General features: G+C 41.6%; 1 protein-coding gene across 1 annotated transcript; it reads left to right on the top strand.

Moving 5' to 3' along the window:
* Positions 1–1172: 1172 nt before the first annotated feature.
* LOC139909994 (uncharacterized) lies at positions 1173–21992 on the top strand. The gene is made up of 13 exons (XM_078289792.1): positions 1173–1324; positions 1612–1782; positions 3614–3733; positions 5066–5301; positions 5399–7196; positions 8530–8703; positions 9634–9807; positions 12596–12769; positions 15507–15680; positions 16924–17097; positions 18383–18556; positions 19659–19705; positions 19955–21992. The coding sequence occupies exons 2-13, from the start codon at positions 1652–1654 to the stop codon at positions 20533–20535; spliced, it is 3957 nt and encodes a 1318-aa protein (XP_078145918.1). The 5' UTR covers positions 1173–1324; positions 1612–1651; the 3' UTR covers positions 20536–21992.
* Positions 21993–22164: the final 172 nt, after the last annotated feature.

Raw genomic sequence — 22164 nt, forward strand, 5'->3', positions numbered from 1 at the left:
AATACTGCTACTAGTACTACTACTGCTGCTACTACTAGTACTCTTAATACTACTACTACTACTTCTGCTTATTTATTGTTTATAGACCAGCAATACCCTGGAGCTGGCTGAGAGGCGAAAAGGTCCATTTTTTATTCATAATATCTATTGTTTATAGATCAGCACTACTCTAGCACTGATAGAAAGATGTACAGGACCTGTTTATTCAGTTGCAATATTTATGATTTACAGACCAGCAGTACACTAGCACTGATAGAAAGGTGTGTAGTATCCAGTGGTGGAAAGACTACCAGAATGTCCAAGTAGATGTACTATTACTTTGCTGGTATTTTACTCAAATACAAGTAAAAGTACTGGTGTAAAGATCTAGTTAAGTAAAAGTAAAAAGTAGCTCATTTCAAATGTACTGTAAAAGTAAAAGTTACTGAATTACTTTTTCAAAAAAGAGAACGTTGATAGATGTGATCTTTCCCCTGCAATTCTAAAAGGACAAGAGGACAGAGTTCAAACTCACTTATTTTCATTGAAAATTTGGAAATGACAAAAACTGCTCAAACAAAGTAAAGCCAGATTGCTCTTTTCTTCTTTGCTGACAGACAATTTGTCAATTTACAGTTGTCCAGTTTGTGTTGCTTATGGAGAGCAACAAAATTAATACTCTGTAATGGATGTGATTTAAAATACGTACTTGAGTAAAAGGAAAATGACTGACTTTAAAAAATACTCAGAAAAGTCAATGTAATTACCTTTGAGGTAATAACACCTGAGGTAATTCACCTTTGAGGTTTGTCATTATCTGACATAGAGGAAATGAATGAAGTTCAGTCCTAGCCCTTGTGTCCTGTCATGATCTGCCCCTGTCTGCCCCTGTGTCCTGGTCACCACTCCTTTCACTCCCCAGTCCTGCCATCCTCCCACCAGCCACCGGATGTCCTCGGACTTTCCTCCCTTCTGCGCTCCTTCCCTCCACACCTGCCCTGCATCACCCTCGTTAGCCCTGTTACCTTGTTCCCCCTTCACCAGCCTGCTTTCCACCTATCAGCTCCCGGACTCTTTCCCCTCCTGCCAGCTGTTCCTCGTTTCTCCGTTAGTCTGTGTGCATTAATAGTCTGTGTTCCTTGGAGTGGTTGCCAGTTCGTTGTTCAATGTTCACCATTTCCTGCAAGACAATTGCAGGAAATGGAGCAGGGAGGAGCAACACTGGTCATGTGATCCAAGTACATGAGAAGAAAAGGGAACAGTGAAAGTGAAAGTGTGAAGCAACTTAGTTCAGACTCCATTTTGAGACACAGAGCAGAAGGAGGGAAACAAGGAAACAAGCAGCGTGAGTGTTATTACAACATTATCATTATTTTACTGTAAAAGTCTGAGTCGGTCTTATTACAACATTATTGTTATTATTTTAGTGTAAAAGTCTCTGAGTCAGTTGTCTCCCTGTGGACTGTAGAGGGAATAAGAGTCAGAATGAACTGAACAGTTTATCACTGATTCATCTGTGGATACAAAGTCCTGATTGGCTGTTTAATACACACTGTTTTTAATTCGACATATTTAAAGAAAATACTAACTGTGTGTGTGTGTGTGTGTGTGTGTGTGTGTGTGTGTCTCCAGTGTTACCAGTTTACCTCTCAGCCTGACTGATGTCCAGAAGATGAGTGTTTGTGTGGAGGAAGAGGAGGGCAGAGCAGAGTCTCCAGTACCCAGCTGTCTGTCTATGAAGAGTGACCGGTCTAAAGGTCTACCTCCATACTTCAGTAATGAACCTGGACCCTCAGACACAAAGTAAGAGGACTGGTTATACTGTAATGAGGAAATGTTATTTGATAACCTACACTATTGTACTGAAAACTATGGAGCCCAGGAGTGGCCATAGGGAGAGAAAAAAAGTTTTATGGAGGCCAAGATATAGAACAACGTGCGCATGAGATACATTTCATTCCCTGGATTTGGTTCATACCTGCCCTCGGTTTGGCTGAATTCATGCGCACGGAATACATTTTGTTTTGCTCAATTTATTTTTTTCGTTCCTACTAATTCATAAAGTGTGCGCACAAAATAATGATGTTGCCACAATTAAAACGGCACATAGATTATCCCAAAAAGCCGAGCCGTCGAGTTCAACCGCCTCTGAAAACATGTTGCCTTTTCTTTTGATTTACTGTGAACACAGCCAGGGCAACGCCATGTTTCAAATGAAATGATGCGCTCTGACTCTTTAGAAGCTTGTGACTTGCACACGTTTTATATATTGAGAGCACCATCAATTATTTTTCTCCCGATGGCCGCTCCCGGGCTCCATAGAAAACCCGTCTGCCGTTACAGCCATTTAATGAATCAAATAAAACTCACTTGTTTAGTTGAGCTTCATTTTAACTGTAATTCTACTTCATTCCTTCATGTGGTCCCTCCTTGAAACTTTCTCACTACTGGAATCACTGATGAACCCACTGAACTGCTCCTACGTAGAGTACGTTTACATGCGCACTAATAGTTGGATCTTAGCCCAATTAAGGCAATACTAAGACTGAAACTGTCATGTTAAGGCCTTCGTCTGATTCTCTTAATCAGACTAAGTTCATAATCAGAGTAAGCAGAACCTGGTTAACAGCTAGATTTCTGCTCAGTCTTTCCATCTATTGAGGCATGTAAACGCCTTCCATTTCTTTTGGCTTTTCAAACAGAACAGGTCAAAGGTCACCAGACGCAGTAACCTGGATGTTGTATTTACAAAGCAAACAACATGGAGCAGTGCAGTGGAGGGACGAGCAGTAGGCAGATTATTCACTGAATCCATGTAAACCCAGTCATTAGAGGAATCACGTTACTTGTAATATAAGCCGATTACTCCCAGTAACGGAAGTATTGGTGTGCATGTAAACGTACTCACTGATACAATCGAATAGTGGTACGTTTTATTACGCTGCCACATATACTGTATACTCATCAGAACCTGCTGCAGCTGAAGACATCCTTAAGGACCAAGATGTCCAAACTTACTGAGAGTTAAAACCTGTCTTTTTCTTTTGAGTCGCTTGAGTCACTGTTAGCGGTCTTGATGAAAGACCGACTGACCCTGCAGAGTCCGTACAGAGTGCTGGACCCGACACGATCGGCCAGAACCCGGCAGAGTTTACGTCTGAAGCTCTGGACCAAACACAGAGAGGCAAGGATCTCTCTAAAGCTCTCGGGTGTGTGGCTCTCAACATGGTAGCACACATGAGACGGGCCGACCGACAGGCACATGACGGAGAACAGGAGCGCCTTGCTGAAATCATCAAATGGAAGCAAACTAATCAAGACCTGCAGTGTGGTCTTGATCAGACTAACCAACGCACAATCCAGGCAGAAAGCCTTGGGTCGCCGCTATGACAGTACATGTTGAAAAAAAAGCTGGAAGAGGTGATCAGCAGCCAAAGGACAGAGGTGATCAGTACAAACAAAAGTCTGGGACAGAGCAGATTGTGAAAGTGCAGATTAGGATATGAACATAACCAGCTGTTCACCTTAGCAAAAACTCCAGATGGACAGAAAAAGTGACAATATGCAACGTCACATGCATTGTTGTCTGTCTTTACTAGAACTAATGATATGTATAAAACATTTCTGTTTCCAGAGGTCAGTACCACAGGCAGAGAGCAGAGTCTCCAGTACCCAGCTGTCTGTCTATGAAGAGTGACCGGTCTATAGGCAATCCTCCAAACTTCAGTAATGAACCTGGACCCTCAGACACAAAGTAAGAGGACTGGTTATACTGTAAGCCTACCTGATGATAAAACTTGAGTAATAATGATGAAGGAATGTTCTGTTCTGTCATTTAGAATAGTTTCCCTTCACTGTTGCATTACACACTATGAGAGGATTGTATTCATGAAGCAAAGCTTGTAGTGAGGATATGAAGGAAAGACACTGGAAAGAGAAAAATAACTGCTCGCTGCTCTGCAATACAGCTGTTCAACCAAAATGGATCTTCATCTGGATTATGTTAGCCAGAAACTATAAATATGTTTTTTCAGCAAAATACTTTACAACTTGCATGTTGGAGTTTACACTCAAAGACAATATTCACACACCTGTGTTCTAAATTTAAATTCACAATAAAGATTCTGAATGAATATAATAGAAGCTGTAAACTTTATTAACAATATTTTATCACATTTTTGTCTTGGATAGATTTTTCTAGTGCAACTTTGCAGAAGAAATGATTTGTAGATACTAAAATCCAACAAAGTAAACTTCCACTCTGGTTCGGAGCACAGAAAACCAGCTGTAGTTGTGATTGCGCCCTTAGTCCCGCCCTCCTCCCCCACAGTTGGTCAAGTTCCCTCATCCTGCTAGCCTCACCTTGATAGCCACAACCAGCTCACTGCTGGCCACACGCTTAAGACACGCTCACAGGAAATGGTTTACGCACCAAAACGTCCCGACATCGTTGAAAAGCCAATTTCAGGCAAGCAGGAGATTTAGACATGTAAATACCGACACTGATTGATAATGTAGATGTAATGTAGGTGAACTCTACCATCGTATCTTCTTTTTATTGTCAGACACCCTAACTGCTGTGATCAATCTCTGTGCCCTGCTAACACTATCTGTAGTCAGAGGTTATCAAGAATGGAACTTATTTATTTACCAGTGACTGCCAGGCAATGTCTGTGCTCTTTAACAAGTTTCATTAAAGTTGATATAATAGGACTGCATGGTGTTTGTATTGAGCCGAGCATTCATTAATGACAATTACATATGGAACAAACCAGAAAAACTGCTCCAATGTTGCATTCATCCATGATCGCCACAGTGACATTTATCCATGATGGGTGACTGGATGGGTGTGCAGTGTTGACTGATTAAACTACAACTATGATGACAGATAAAAATGTGAAAATAAACTTGAGATGTTGTGGCAGCATGATGCTATCTGAGCATCTGTGTAGATAGTATGGGCAAAATCTTGATATTTAGTTTACAATTTCAACAAAAGATGGTTAAAACTTTTGTTTAAATTCTTTTTTTAGTTAAATCTTCATGTTTTCTGATCAGTCATAATAATTTGCCTTCATCCCTACAGAAAGAGGAAGAGGACTCTAGCTGTTGTGAAGCAGCAGCTGTCCTGCTGTGCATTGTGTCAGGAGGCCCTGAGGGATCCAGTCTCTACCAGCTGTGGACACTGGTTCTGCACACAGTGCATCACCTCATACTGGGACCAGTTTGGTTCATCAGGAGGCTCCACCTGTCCCCAGTGTGGAAAAAGGTCCAGAACAAGACCTGGACTGCAGACACCCAGTCAAACCAGCATTGAACAATGTAAGACTGGGGGTCTGTCTACTGTTGTCACTATTTTTAAAACCAGGAAACAATAGCATATTTGTTAAACACTTGCTTATTCTTTCTTCTCTTCCAGCGGACGGCGGTTTGCAGGAGGATTTAGACGAGCATAAGACCAGTCTGAGAAAGAGATGTGAATTTGTGACAGAAGGAACTGCTGAAGCAGGAACTGGAACGCCCCTCAACAGGATCTACACTGAGCTCCACATCACAGAGGGACAGAGTGAAGAGGTTAATACCCAACATGAGGTGTGGCAGCTGGAGACAGCATCCAAGATGAAGACCCTCCATGACACTCCAATCAAGTGCCACGACATCTTTGAACCCTTACCTGGCCAAGAGACACACATCAGAGTAGTTCTGACGAAGGGCGTTGCTGGCATTGGAAAAACCTTCTCAGTGCAGAAGTTCACTCTGGACTGGGCAGAGGACTTGGAAAATCAAGATGTCAGTCTTGTGATTCTGCTTTCGTTCCGGGAGCTGAACTTGATCAAAGATGAGCAGTACAGTCTTCTCATGCTGCTCCAAGTTTTCCATCCAACATTACAGACGGTCACAGCAGAGAAGCTCTCTCTCTGTAAAGTTGTGTTCATCTTTGACGGCCTGGATGAAAGCAGACTTTTATTGGATTTCCACAACAATGAGGTTGTGTCTAATGTCACACAGGTATCATCAGTACATGTGCTGTTGACAAACCTCATCGAGGGGAATCTGCTTCCCATGGCTCTCCTCTGGATTACTTCCCGACCTGCAGCAGCCAATCAGATCCCTCCTACATGTGTTGACAGGGTAACAGAAGTACGAGGGTTCACTGATCCCCAGAAGGAGGAGTACTTCAGGAGGAGATCCAGTGATGAGGAGCAGGCCAGCAGAATCATCTCACACATCAAGGCATCCAGGAGCCTCCACATCATGTGCCACATCCCGGTCTTCTGTTGGATCACTGCTACAGTTCTGGAGCACATGTTGACTACAGACCAGAGAGGAGAGCTGCCCAAGACCCTGACTGAGATGTACTCACACTTCCTGCTGGTTCAGACAGAGAGGAAGAAGCAGAAGTATGACGAGAGACATGAGATGAGTCAACAGCAGCTGATGGAGACTGACAGGGAAGTTCTTCTGAAGCTGGGGAGGCTGGCGTTTGAACATCTGGAGACAGGCAACCTCATGTTCTACCAAGAAGACCTGGAGGAGTGTGGTCTTGATGTCAGAGAGGCCTTGGTGTTCTCAGGAGTGTGCACAGAGATCCTCAAACGAGAGTGTGTGCTCTTCCAGAGGACGGTCTACTGCTTTGTTCATCTGAGCATTCAGGAGTTTCTCGCTGCAGTCTACATGTTCCACTGTTACACAAACAGGGATAAGAAGGTATGGGGCACATTTCTGGGAAAAGACTGGGGTAAATGTGATCAATCCCTGGATGTCTTCCTGAAGAAAGCCATGTTCAAAGCCCTGAAGAGTAAAAATGGCCACCTGGACCTCTTTGTCCGCTTCCTTCATGGCCTCTCACTGGAGTCCAACCAGAGTCTCTTAGGAGGCCTGCTGGGTCAGACAGAGAGCAGTCCAGACAGGATCCAGAGAGCCATCAGCAACATGAAGAAGATGAACACCTCCAATACTTCTCCTGATAGAAGCATCAACATCTTCCACTGTTTGATGGAGATAAACGACCACTCAGTACATCAGGAGATCCAAAAGTTCCTGAAGTCAAAGAACCGTTCAAAGAAGAAACTCTCTATGATCCACTGCTCAGCTCTGGCCTACATGCTGCAGATGTCAGAGGAGGTTCTGGATGTGTTCGACCTGAAGGCGTACAACACATCAAAGGAGGGACGAAGCAGACTGGTCCCAGCTGTGAGGAACTGCAGAAAGGCTCGGTCAGTCCTGATGTGAATATTAACATTATCTACAGTGTAGAGCGACCTTCACACCTGACGCCATAAAATTACAATAAAGATATATAGTTCCTCAAACAAACACACTATAAAAGTGTTGTTCTACATAGCAGTGGTACACAGTGTTGGGCGTAACACGTTACAAAGTGATGTGTTACTGTAATCATATTACTTTTTCCTGTAACGGAGTAAAGTAAGGCATTACTGTTACAGTTTCAGTAATCACATTACAGTTACCGGTCTAACAGATCGGTCATTACTTGCTAGATACTTTAACCTCTTTAACCTCTTTATTGGTGTAATATCTATGAAAGATTCCCCTCGTCTTATCCTGCCTTCAAGTCATGTCGGAAATATTGGAATTTGAGCGCACATGAACGAGCCAACAAAGTGGGAAATACATCCCGGAAAGTCTGAATTTAATGCTGTAGGCTAAAAACCTTAAAAACATTTTGTTTCTGTCATTATTTAGATACTTCTGCTGGTAATGTGGCTTAGGTCACAATATTTATTGGCCCAATGAATGCAAGTAAGCCTGGCACAATCGTTTTAGGCTGTAACGCAAAAACAATGTAATGAGTAGGGTAACTAATTACTTTTCTCTGGAATAAGTCAAGTGATTCATTACTTTTAAGAAAAGTCAGAAATGTGTTGTTGCTGTTTATAGCTATCATGTTAGTTAGTGAACACAGTTATTCTGTTTAGCTGTAATGATTGCTATGACTTTACAGTTAAGTGTTGTTTTTATAGTTATCTTCCTTGGGCTGAAGTTGGCTTAATACAAACCAGCCAAGGAGCTTCAGGAGTTAAGAGGCTGTGCTTAAAAAGTTTTGAAAATGTATATTTCTATATTTAACAGACAGCGGTACATTCCAGTGGACAATGTCTACATTACAGTTAGTATTACATGATATGGTTGTTGTTGTTGTTTTAATCTACAGGAGTGTCATGTTAATCCTGTGTTGTTTTACCAGAATTTGAAATGACCTGCCTGTGAAGCTTAGGCTAAAATCTCTATCATTTCTTAAAATCAGTTTTTTTTTAAACACTTTTTACAGAATTGTTGTCATGTAATTGCATGTATGTATTCTCTTCTGGTTTGTTTCTGCTGATATTACACGTTCAGTACTTTTTGAATCTTTTCAAATTCTATAATACAAATTATTGTCATTATTATTATGTCATTATTATTTTTATTATTATTATTAGTAGAAGTAGTAGTAGTAGTAGTAGTATGCTGTGTACGTTTTGATTGGTATGCTTAGTCTCAGCTCTGCTTATAATAACTAATCTTACATTAAATCTGTGATCACAGACTTTCTGGCTGTAGACTCTCAGAGACTCATTATGAAGTCCTGGCCTCAGCTCTGAAGTCCAACCCCTCCCATCTGAGAAAGCTGGACCTGAGTTACAGCGACCTGCAGGATTCAGGACTGAAGCTGCTCTCTGCTGGACTGGAGAGTCCACACTGTAGACTGGAGACTCTCAGGTAAGATCAGTTTACAGTTTTTCTCAGTAGATTTGACACATTTCTCCAAACTAAGGTCTGTGCTCTCAAAACAGTGTCTCTCAGGTCAGTATTCCTGACTCTGTAAAGGTTGACCCTGCAAGTTTTACATCAGGATTTCAGACTTTTATTCTGATCAAACTTCATATACACAGCAATTGACCTCAAACCTCATGCTTTGATATTTGTAAAACACATATTGACTCGCTTTTGTGTAATTGCTTTTTGTCTTTCCTCCCTTCTTAATCTTGTTTCTCATGTTTACATTTCATATTATTATTATTATTATTATTATTATTATTATTATTATTATTATTATTATTATTATATCAAACTAGCTCTTTTTAAAGAAGAAATCACCTTACACTACCATGTGTGAATACATTGTTAGCATGAGTGACCCCAGTAGGAATCAAACCAGCATCTCTGGCATTGTTAGTGCCACACTCAACTCAGTGAGCTACAACACCATGTAAAGCTCACTGTAAACTGCTTTTAGATAAGGGTGACATGAATACAGTCTGTTAGTAGTAGTAATGATATGAAAGCAGTGCCCAAAAAACACACACAATAATAACATTAATGAAGCAAAGCCTGCAAAGCTAGTTCAGGCAGACAACTGGAGTACGGTGGCCATTTTAGGACATCCCCAGCCGCCTTTGTCATTCGTAGATGTACTTTGTCAGATTTAGGTGGACTTGTGTCAGGTTTAGCTGTCTTTTGTCAGATTTAGGTGGACTTGCGTCAGGTTTAGCTGTCTTTTGTCAGATTTAGGTGGACAGCATCAGAGCCTAGACGCCATACTGAACTCTGTATCTATATTTGCATTCATTCTCAATAATCTGTTTACGTGAGTTGGGTAACTGAAATTATTAGAGAATAACATTTCCTTATCTTTTCATGTCCGTTGAGGCTGAGTAACTGTAAACTGTCAGAGAGAAGCTGTGAAGCTCTGGCCTCAGTTCTCAGCTCCCAGTCCTCCAGTCTGAGAGAGCTGGACCTGAGTCACAACAACCTGCAGGATTCAGGACTGAAGCTGCTCTCTGCTGGACTGGAGAGTCCACACTGTAGACTGGACACTCTCAGGTAAGATCAGTTTACAGTTTTTCTCAGTAGATTTGACACATTTCTCCAAACTAAGGTCTGTGCTCTCAAAACAGTGTCTCTCAGGTCAGTATTCCTGACTCTGTAAAGGTTGACCCTGCAAGTTTTACATCAGGATTTCAGATTTTTATTCTGATCAAACTTCATATACACAGCAATTGACCTCAAACCTCATGCTTTGATATCTTATTTAGATTCCTGCACCTCTCTCTATTCCTGTCTCAGCCATAATTCACTGTCACATCTCCAGCTTGTTCAGAATAGAGCAACTAGGATTTGAACCAGTGGTAAGGTAACATCATCATATCCCCAGTTTATCATCTCTCCACTGGTTACCAGTTAGATATAGAATTAATATGAAAATTTCACTCGGCACATTTAAAGTAGTTTTGGCCCTGAATTCCACTGTGGACCTCTTAGTTCCCGATGAGTTGAGAGCAAGCTGAGATGTTGGGGTCTGTCTGACTTTCCCTCAGTCTAGACTCAAGACTAAAGGTGATTTTGCCATCAGGGCTCCTAGACTGTGGAATGCCTTCCTGAGGGACTTAGGCTAGCAGATTCAGTATCATCTTTAAAACACTTTGTAAAACACATATTGACTCGCTTTTGTGTAATTGCTTTTTGTCTTTCCTCCCTTCTTAATCTTGTTTCTCATGTTTACATTTCATATTATTATTATTATTATTATTATTATTATTATTATTATTATTATATCAAACTAGCTCTTTTTAAAGAAGAAATCACCTTACACTACCATGTGTGAATACATTGTTAGCATGAGTGACCCCAGTAGGAATCAAACCAGCATCTCTGGCATTGTTAGTGCCACACTCAACTCAGTGAGCTACAACACCATGTAAAGCTCACTGTAAACTGCTTTTAGATAAGGGTGACATGAATACAGTCTGTTAGTAGTAGTAATGATATGAAAGCAGTGCCCAAAAAACACACACAATAATGACATTAATGAAGCAAAGCCTGCAAAGCTAGTTCAGGCAGACAACTGGAGTACGGTGGCCATTTTAGGACATCCCCAGCTGCCTTTGTCATTCGTAGATGTACTTTGTCAGATTTAGGTGGACTTGTGTCAGGTTTAGCTGTCTTTTGTCAGATTTAGGTGGACTTGTGTCAGGTTTAGCTGTCTTTTGTCAGATTTAGGTGGACTTGTGTCAGGTTTAGCTGTCTTTTGTCAGATTTAGGTGGACTTGTGTCAGGTTTAGCTGTCTTTTGTCAGATTTAGGTGGACTTGTGTCAGTCTTAGCTGTCTTTTGTCAGACTTGGAGTTGTATCAGGTTTGAGGATGTGGCTGAGGATGTCCTAAAATGGCCACTGTACTGAAGTCGCGCTGCAGACACGTGATACACACACTACTCATGCATCTCTTATGAAGTGCCCCCTCTCAATTTTCATCCAGGTTATTTCTGTATTACCCACTGAGCGATTTTATGTTGATTGGCTGTTTAAAGACGTCTAAATGGTTAGACGTCTAGGCTAAAGTGAAGCTACATCAGGTTTAAAAGTGACGTTTTTTTTAATCTTGTACATATGGAATCGGTGCGTATTGTGATATTTACAGCCATTCATGCGTTGTTTATTATGCATAATGTTATGTACTGCATGGTCTAAAAACTGGAGTATAGATTGCCAAGATCCTGGGCTATATGAGAGCTAAAGCATAGACAACGCTGAAAAGATGTCTAGTGCTCAGTGGGTAGAGAGCGTATTTTGGCATGAAATGCTGACATGCTGCTGGCTGCCACCTCAGTGATAGCATGCCTTTGGGCTAGATAAGTGATGTATAATATTTCCCTTTTTCAAGATACTGCAAGCGCATATCTTGCCATATGTTCATCAGAGGGCGCTCTGCAGCTGCTGAACTCACACGCTTCAAATGCAAAGGCAGCGTAGCATTTAAGGGGTAGGCTCTCATAGATAGATAGGCCACTAGGTAGGTAAGCCATTGGCCAAGCTGGCCCAGGCACACATAACATAGGCGGTTCTACTGTTCCGTATGGATCACGGTTGCATTATTTATGTGCCAAAGATCGGCACATAATTGCAGCATACTCATTTCGGTGGCTTAGGTCTGCTGCTTTGGGGGGTTGTACTCCCTGATTAAGTCTAATGCATGTGCAGCAGCGAGCTATTAAGCAGATCTATTCCGTCAAAACTTATTGTTGTCACAAGTATTTAGAAATATTATGAATATCAGTATGTTGTGAGTTGTCCTGACTGAATAGGCTGTTGGTCTTCTGCAGCTTACCTTTGGTCTGCTGCTGCATATCAGGTGGATCGCTGGGTAAGCAGACTGTATCCCACTGGAAGCTGCCATTAGAGGGGTGGCACACACATTGGGGTTCACTAGATAGTATATTCCCCTCGATGGTCAATGGTGCCTAGTAAGGGAATGGCCACACGGCGGCCGGTGCCCGGCCCACACATTGAGGTTCCACATAATGTTAGAATGACCTTGCTTGATCCTAAGATACTAGCTTGCATTTGGGATATCAGCGAGGCCACATGGTGGAACTTACTAGCTGGTGTCTGGCTCTGTATCTGAAGCGGCTTCGGGGGGGAAGTTCCCTATCGTCACTCCCTGCTCTCTTTGGCTAGCTAGGTGTACGCTGCAGGGAGTGACAGCATCAGAGCCTAGACGCCATACTGAACTCTGTATCTATATTTGCATTCATTCTCAATAATCTGTTTACGTGAGTTGGGTGACTGAAATTATTAGAGAATAACATTTCCTTATCTTTTCATGTCCGTTGAGGCTGAGTAACTGTAAACTGTCAGAGAGAAGCTGTGAAGCTCTGGCCTCAGTTCTCAGCTCCCAGTCCTCCAGTCTGAGAGAGCTGGACCTGAGTAACAACAACCTGCAGGATTCAGGACTGAAGCTGCTCTCTGCTGGACTGGAGAGTCCACACTGTAGACTGGAGACTCTCAGGTAAGATCAGTTTACAGTTTTTCTCAGTAGATTTGACACATTTCTCCAAACTAAGGTCTGTGCTCTCAAAACAGTGTCTCTCAGGTCAGTATTCCTGACTCTGTAAAGGTTGACCCTGCAAGTTTTACATCAGGATTTCAGATTTTTATTCTGATCAAACTTCATATACACAGCAATTGACCTCAAACCTCATGCTTTGATATCTTATTTAGATTCCTGCACCTCTCTCTATTCCTGTCTCAGCCATAATTCACTGTCACATCTCCAGCTTGTTCAGAATAGAGCAACTAGGATTTGAACCAGTGGTAAGGTAACATCATCATATCCCCAGTTTATCATCTCTCCACTGGTTACCAGTTAGATATAGAATTAATATGAAAATTTCACTCGGCACATTTAAAGTAGTTTTGGCCCTGAATTCCACTGTGGACCTCTTAGTTCCCGATGAGTTGAGAGCAAGCTGAGATGTTGGGGTCTGTCTGACTTTCCCTCAGTCTAGACTCAAGACTAAAGGTGATTTTGCCATCAGGGCTCCTAGACTGTGGAATGCCTTCCTGAGGGACTTAGGCTAGCAGATTCAGTATCATCTTTAAAACACTTTGTAAAACACATATTGACTCGCTTTTGTGTAATTGCTTTTTGTCTTTCCTCCCTTCTTAATCTTGTTTCTCATGTTTACATTTCATATTATTATTATTATTATTATTATTATTATTATTATTATTATATCAAACTAGCTCTTTTTAAAGAAGAAATCACCTTACACTACCATGTGTGAATACATTGTTAGCATGAGTGACCCCAGTAGGAATCAAACCAGCATCTCTGGCATTGTTAGTGCCACACTCAACTCAGTGAGCTACAACACCATGTAAAGCTCACTGTAAACTGCTTTTAGATAAGGGTGACATGAATACAGTCTGTTAGTAGTAGTAATGATATGAAAGCAGTGCCCAAAAAACACACACAATAATGACATTAATGAAGCAAAGCCTGCAAAGCTAGTTCAGGCAGACAACTGGAGTACGGTGGCCATTTTAGGACATCCCCAGCTGCCTTTGTCATTCGTAGATGTACTTTGTCAGATTTAGGTGGACTTGTGTCAGGTTTAGCTGTCTTTTGTCAGATTTAGGTGGACTTGTGTCAGGTTTAGCTGTCTTTTGTCAGATTTAGGTGGACTTGTGTCAGGTTTAGCTGTCTTTTGTCAGATTTAGGTGGACTTGTGTCAGGTTTAGCTGTCTTTTGTCAGATTTAGGTGGACTTGTGTCAGTCTTAGCTGTCTTTTGTCAGACTTGGAGTTGTATCAGGTTTGAGGATGTGGCTGAGGATGTCCTAAAATGGCCACTGTACTGAAGTCGCGCTGCAGACACGTGATACACACACTACTCATGCATCTCTTATGAAGTGCCCCCTCTCAATTTTCATCCAGGTTATTTCTGTATTACCCACTGAGCGATTTTATGTTGATTGGCTGTTTAAAGACGTCTAAATGGTTAGACGTCTAGGCTAAAGTGAAGCTACATCAGGTTTAAAAGTGACGTTTTTTTTAATCTTGTACATATGGAATCGGTGCGTATTGTGATATTTACAGCCATTCATGCGTTGTTTATTATGCATAATGTTATGTACTGCATGGTCTAAAAACTGGAGTATAGATTGCCAAGATCCTGGGCTATATGAGAGCTAAAGCATAGACAACGCTGAAAAGATGTCTAGTGCTCAGTGGGTAGAGAGCGTATTTTGGCATGAAATGCTGACATGCTGCTGGCTGCCACCTCAGTGATAGCATGCCTTTGGGCTAGATAAGTGATGTATAATATTTCCCTTTTTCAAGATACTGCAAGCGCATATCTTGCCATATGTTCATCAGAGGGCGCTCTGCAGCTGCTGAACTCACACGCTTCAAATGCAAAGGCAGCGTAGCATTTAAGGGGTAGGCTCTCATAGATAGATAGGCCACTAGGTAGGTAAGCCATTGGCCAAGCTGGCCCAGGCACACATAACATAGGCGGTTCTACTGTTCCGTATGGATCACGGTTGCATTATTTATGTGCCAAAGATCGGCACATAATTGCAGCATACTCATTTCGGTGGCTTAGGTCTGCTGCTTTGGGGGGTTGTACTCCCTGATTAAGTCTAATGCATGTGCAGCAGCGAGCTATTAAGCAGATCTATTCCGTCAAAACTTATTGTTGTCACAAGTATTTAGAAATATTATGAATATCAGTATGTTGTGAGTTGTCCTGACTGAATAGGCTGTTGGTCTTCTGCAGCTTACCTTTGGTCTGCTGCTGCATATCAGGTGGATCGCTGGGTAAGCAGACTGTATCCCACTGGAAGCTGCCATTAGAGGGGTGGCACACACATTGGGGTTCACTAGATAGTATATTCCCCTCGATGGTCAATGGTGCCTAGTAAGGGAATGGCCACACGGCGGCCGGTGCCCGGCCCACACATTGAGGTTCCACATAATGTTAGAATGACCTTGCTTGATCCTAAGATACTAGCTTGCATTTGGGATATCAGCGAGGCCACATGGTGGAACTTACTAGCTGGTGTCTGGCTCTGTATCTGAAGCGGCTTCGGGGGGGAAGTTCCCTATCGTCACATCAGAGCCTAGACGCCATACTGAACTCTGTATCTATATTTGCATTCATTCTCAATAATCTGTTTACGTGAGTTGGGTGACTGAAATTATTAGAGAATAACATTTCCTTATCTTTTCATGTCCGTTGAGGCTGAGTAACTGTAAACTGTCAGAGAGAAGCTGTGAAGCTCTGGCCTCAGTTCTCAGCTCCCAGTCCTCCAGTCTGAGAGAGCTGGACCTGAGTAACAACAACCTGCAGGATTCAGGACTGAAGCTGCTCTCTGCTGGACTGGAGAGTCCACACTGTAGACTGGAGACTCTCAGGTAAGATCAGTTTACAGTTTTTCTCAGTAGATTTGACACATTTCTCCAAACTAAGGTCTGTGCTCTCAAAACAGTGTCTCTCAGGTCAGTATTCCTGACTCTGTAAAGGTTGACCCTGCAAGTTTTACATCAGGATTTCAGACTTTTATTCTGATCAAACTTCATATACACAGCAATTGACCTCAAACCTCATGCTTTGATATCTTATTTAGATTCCTGCACCTCTCTCTATTCCTGTCTCAGCCATAATTCACTGTCACATCTCCAGCTTGTTCAGAATAGAGCAACTAGGATTTGAACCAGTGGTAAGGTAACATCATCATATCCCCAGTTTATCATCTCTCCACTGGTTACCAGTTAGATATAGAATTAATATGAAAATTTCACTCGGCACATTTAAAGTAGTTTTGGCCCTGAATTCCACTGTGGACCTCTTAGTTCCCGATGAGTTGAGAGCAAGCTGAGATGTTGGGGTCTGTCTGACTTTCCCTCAGTCTAGACTCAAGACTAAAGGTGATTTTGCCATCAGGGCTCCTAGACTGTGGAATGCCTTCCTGAGGGACTTAGGCTAGCAGATTCAGTATCATCTTTAAAACACTTTGTAAAACACATATTGACTCGCTTTTGTGTAATTGCTTTTTGTCTTTCCTCCCTTCTTAATCTTGTTTCTCATGTTTACATTTCATATTATTATTATTATATCAAACTAGCTCTTTTTAAAGAAGAAATCACCTTACACTACCATGTGTGAATACATTGTTAGCATGAGTGACCCCAGTAGGAATCAAATCAGCATCTCTGGCATTGTTAGTGCCACACTCAACTCAGTGAGCTACAACACCATGTAAAGCTCACTGTAAACTGCTTTTAGATAAGGGTGACGTGAATACAGTCTGTTAGTAGTAGTAATGATATGAAAGCAGTGCCCAAAAAACACACACAATAATGACATTAATGAAGCAAAGCCTGCAAAGCTAGTTCAGGCAGACAACTGGAGTACGGTGGCCATTTTAGGACATCCCCAGCCGCCTTTGTCATTCGTAGATGTACTTTGTCAGATTTAGGTGGACTTGTGTCAGTCTTAGCTGTCTTTTGTCAGATTTAGGTGGACAGCATCAGAGCGTAGACGCCATACTGAACTCTGTATCTATATTTGCATTCATTCTCAATAATCTGTTTACGTGAGTTGGGTGACTGAAATTATTAGAGAATAACATTTCCTTATCTTTTCATGTCCGTTGAGGCTGAGTGACTGTAAACTGTCAGAGAGAAGCTGTGAAGCTCTGGCCTCAGTTCTCAGCTCCCAGTCCTCCAGTCTGAGAGAGCTGGACCTGAGTCACAGCGACCTGCAGGATTCAGGACTGAAGCTGCTCTCTGCTGGACTGGAGAGTCCACACTGTAGACTGGAGACTCTCAGGTCAGTATTATTGATACTGTTCAACAGACCACCATTTAAATTCTGCTTTACATGCACATTAATGTCAGTGAAAATACCTGACCTCTGTAGGATTTTCCTGCTGATGTGAGTTTTGAAAGCAGCTGAGATACCAACATTTATCACTAGTTTCTCTCCTCTGAGAGAATATTTCATTATTTCCTCTCCTTACTGCCTCTGTTGTTGAAACCTAAAGTAAAGGACTTGTCTCATTCTGTCACAAATTGAGTCCAGAACTGAAATGAAAACACAAACCAGATCCTTGGGTCAACTGTACAGTTTCTGCATTATCATAACTAATTTCAGAGCAGTGCACTAATGAGAAAATCCAACATGTAACTCTTTTTAAACAAGGAGTTTACACTGAGAGCTAGGATCTCTTTTTCAGAAAACCTGTACAAAAGTTTGCAAAAGTAATCCTCAAGAATAAACGATAACTAACAAACTATTAGTGCTGGGTGATATGGCTGAAAATGTTAAAATGATTAAAATTTTCATATCAGGCGATATCAAGTTTTATCACCATATGTAAATCACTATTTCTGTCAAGTTTAAAGGGTTAATTTTGCTCCTGAATGAAAGTAGAATAGATCAGACAGTCAACTTTCATTTAATAACAAGCAGGAGTGAAACTGTTTCTCAGTCTTATTTTTCAACACTATAACCTTATATAATCTTTAAATAAGAATAATGAAACAAAAGCCTGTTCTTCTGCTTCTTCCAATATGACCTGAACGCAGCAGAAAACTAGCAGCCATGAGGAAGTGTGTGAGCAATGCTGAAAAGCATCAAATGGACAGTTAGAACTGAAATGTTGTGATAATTGTTCAGTCGCAGCTATTTAAAGATATGTGTAACTGCAGTGTGAGTGTTTCTGTTTGAATCGCTTTTTGGGTTCAACTGTTAGTGTGTTTGCTGTGTGTGTGTGTTGGACAGCAGCGCTGCTGTTTAACTGAAGCTATGTCAAGCTTTACAGTGAAGGAAGTGAACACAATCAATCATCATGATGGAAAAACTAGGAAAATAAAGCCCAGGTTGAACATAACCACAATTCTGCTTTAAGAGAGGAACTCTGCTGGTCATTACTGGAAGCCATCGAGCTGCTTTTATTTTCAAGTTGAGGAAAATTTAACCGAGATAATTATCAATATCGTTTTTTCACATTACATCATTGCGAGAAAATGCAACTGTGTGTGTGTGTGTGTGTGTGTGTGTGTGTGTGTGTGTGTGTGTGTGTGTGTGTGTGTGTGTGTGTGTGTGTGTGCAGGCTGGCAGGCTGTCTGCTCACAGAGGAAGGCTGTGCTTCTCTGGCCTCAGCTCTGAGCTCCAACCCCTCCCATCTGAGAGAGCTGGACCTGAGCTACAATCATCCAGGAGCCTCAGGAGTGAAGCTGCTCTCTGCTGGACTGGAGGATCCACACTGGAGACTGGACTCTCTCAGGTATGGAGAGGTGTTACGGGTAGTAACTTGGTCAGCACAAAGGCGACAAACACAGGACCTGCCTTTCACCGTTTATTCTGGAGAAGACACAAAATACACAATCTGTCTTCATGTGGTGACTGCATATATGCCTCATATCCAGCAGCAAGCGATCACCATCTTTTTTTTCTAAGTAATATATGAAAGAATACAGAAATACACATCTTTGCTTACATTTCCACAATACAAAAAATAATTCTACATGCTACACCAGTGATGATACAACCTGTGAGTTCAGTATACAGATATTTCAGTGTGTTTCACATATTATTGTACTTCTCAGAATTAACAGGAAAAGCGTTTTCTATATATTTGTTATAAACAAAACTTCATTACATTTCACCAAAACAAGGACACTGCAGAATAGCACAACCTGCTGGTGAAAGCATCAAATGCGCTCTGGGTAGTGAATGGAAAAATACTGCAAAAATACAACAATGAAAACATAACACTTGGAGCCACATCCCTGTCTTCATGTGGTGACTGCATATATGCCTCATATCTGCATATACAAAATAAAAGCATTCAGTTACTTTTAATAAAGAACCTACTATTTTCAGAAATATACACAGTTCATCACATCACATGCTAAAACTAATACTTGGCAAATGAAAGTAAGCCTGAAAGTAAATATTTCCCACGAAAACAATTAAACATACGAAGGAGCATTTCACTGCGCATCATACCCAGCAGCAAGCGATCGCCATCTTTGCTGTGGGAAAGTACGGCAACACCAAAGGGGCAAAAAGCGCAGATCTGCAGACACGTAGTGCACCGCATGAGACTCCATAATTACTAACACCAGCTGAAGCTGCTTAATTCTGGTGAAATTTACAAATGAAATAAATAACACATTTTTAACTCTGTTACAGAGGCAACGTCTGCTAGAAGGCTGAGAGCTCACACACATTTTCTCTGTCACACTGAGAAGCTGAGGAATACTGTTTCATGTTTAATGGAGGATATGAGTGGAAATCCTTCATATTGAAGGTTATTAAATGTCCATGTTTCCATCATCAAAGAGAATCTGCTGATCTGACTTATTCCCTGTTTATTCCTCCAGTGTGGAACATGGTGAAGTGCAGTGGTTGAAACCAGGTCTGAGGAAGTGTAAGTGTGTATTTAGTTTGATTCATGAAAACAAAGCAACACACATTCAACTATTGAGATGGAAAGTCCATCTACACCACAGTATGTGAACTCCATTCATTCAGATCCTACTGTGAATCAGGATGATGGCTGACATCATGTGACATCATGAAACTGCTAAGAAATGAACTGTCAATAAATCAACAAACAACCAGAACAGGTTTATTAGATGAGAAGCTGCTGCTGAATTGAGTCTTGTTCTCTCATCAGATGCCTGTGAACTCACTCTGGACCCAAACACAGCAAACAGAAACCTCTTCCTGTCTGAAGACAACAGAAAGGTGACAGAAGTGAGAGAGGAGCAGCCACATCCTGATCACCCAGAGAGATTTGACTACTGGAGACAGCTGCTGTGTAGAAATGGTCTGACTGGTCGCTGTTACTGGGAGGTAGAGTGGAAAGAACAGGTTTATATAGGAGTGACTTACAGAGGAATCAGCAGGAGAGGAAGGGGTGATGACTGTTGGCTTGGAGGGAATGACAAGTCCTGGAGTCTGAACTGCTCTGGTAACAGTTACTATGTCTGGCACAATAACAGAGTAACAGACATACCTTCCCCCTCCTCCTCTGTCTCTAACAGAGTAGCAGTGTATCTGGACTGGTCTGCTGGCTCTCTGTCCTTCTACACAGTTTCCTCTGACACACTGATCCACCTCCACACCTTCCACTCCACATTCACTGAACCACTCTATCCTGCGTTCTTGTTCTGGTTTGAGTCTGGTTCCTCAGTGTCTCTGTGTCAGATAGAGGGAGAGAGAAACACTCACACTGTGACCAAAGACAGCTGCTGAAACCATAGTTCACTCTGGACAGGATCACACACACACACCTTAAAGTGAGAATATTAACGTTAGCATCTTCATATAGGTTTACTGCTCATGTCGTTGTGAACAAACATGATCCATCAGTCAGTGTGAACAGAGTGGATTGTATGTGAACGGTAACTGATCAGAGTTTTAACATCACATGGACAAGAACAGACATTTTATTTAGAAAATGAAATGAATGAGATATTTAACTAGACAGAATCAAATTATTGTTTTTCATCAGTTTCTGGTGATTGACAGGTTCAAATATTTTCCCTTTGAATCTTTGTTTTATTTGATCAATCTCACTCCTCCAAGATCAACATCTATCTTGTTTTCTACAGGAATAAAGGTTAAATGAAGATTGTTTGATCTGCATAGTTTTAAACAGAAATTGCTGACTTTAATATGTAATTATTGTTGCCTTTAAATAAACCAGTGTATTGCTCTGTTGTTAAATAAGTTGAGTCATGAAAATCAAGGAAAATGTAACCTATTGATTTACATTGGCAATTTGGCTGAAGATGTCACTGACACTCCGATTTACCAATTCATGTTAAGTATCTAGAATTCTGAAAAAATAAAAGACCCAAAAAATGATGGATTTTGAATACAGGTGCAAGAACATGACTTTCCATAAACTCGGGTAATGCATTTCTATGTGTGGCAGGTGGCACCGAGTAAAAAAGGGGAGGTGCACCAATTAGAGAGGCTTGCTGATATAGGGCTACCTGCAGGAGGAACGCCAGGTTGCGGCTGTTGGTTCAGGCCGGTGGAGTGAGGCAGGTGCATACCTCATTCCATGCTGGCGTGCAGGGAAGACGAGAGGGCAGGAACAATTGACCTGCTTCCCTGTTGGGTTGAAGGCGGCTGGTAGTCGGTAGCGAAGTAGACCGACGTACCAGTGTTTTTAAGATTGTTAATATTTGTTTCCCTGCAGAGCATCAGTGGTCCATTAGCTGCTCTTGCCGTGGGACTATTTTCGTTGTTTGCCAGTTTGTTTTTGGTATTGCTTTTTCTGTCTAGTCCGCCCTGGCAAGTGTGCTGGTAGCGGGCAAAAATATCTGGGTATTGCCCTTGGGGCGGACTAGTTTTCTTTTCTTTTTTCTTTTCGTTTGTTTGTTCTGTTTTATTATCCATCTGTTTGCTTCCCCCATCAATACCTTTACTCAGGTCGAATCCCAGTCAGACAGTCAGGGCAGGCTTAAGGTGTGACGGAGTTATTAATTGTTTGCAGTGACATTAATCACGTGTGTTAAACTTTGGAATGTGTTAACCAACCTAGCGTGCGAGACTTATTAATTATAGTGTGCACTGGTGTGATTTAGTGTAACTCAGCCCCTGTCCTGTCAGTGATAGCTTGGAAGTAAACTGTAAGGAGGTTAAGGTGGGCGGATGTAAATTGTCAAGCTTAACTTTTGTAATAAACATGTGACTCTTTACCTCCTTGATTGTCATTCCTTATGCTAGTGATTTGTAGCGGGTGTAACATTTGGCGTTGTCGGCAGGATTAGCTAAGCAGTAATGTTTTGTTTTGGGGGAAGTGGATGGTAGTATTGAGTTTTGTTTTTGTTTTTTTGTTGATAATTTGAAAACGGCAAGAGCAGCGGTGGG

Source organism: Centroberyx gerrardi, chromosome 3, assembly GCF_048128805.1.
Source record: "Centroberyx gerrardi isolate f3 chromosome 3, fCenGer3.hap1.cur.20231027, whole genome shotgun sequence".
In the NCBI taxonomy this organism is placed as follows: Eukaryota; Metazoa; Chordata; class Actinopteri; order Beryciformes; family Berycidae; genus Centroberyx; species Centroberyx gerrardi.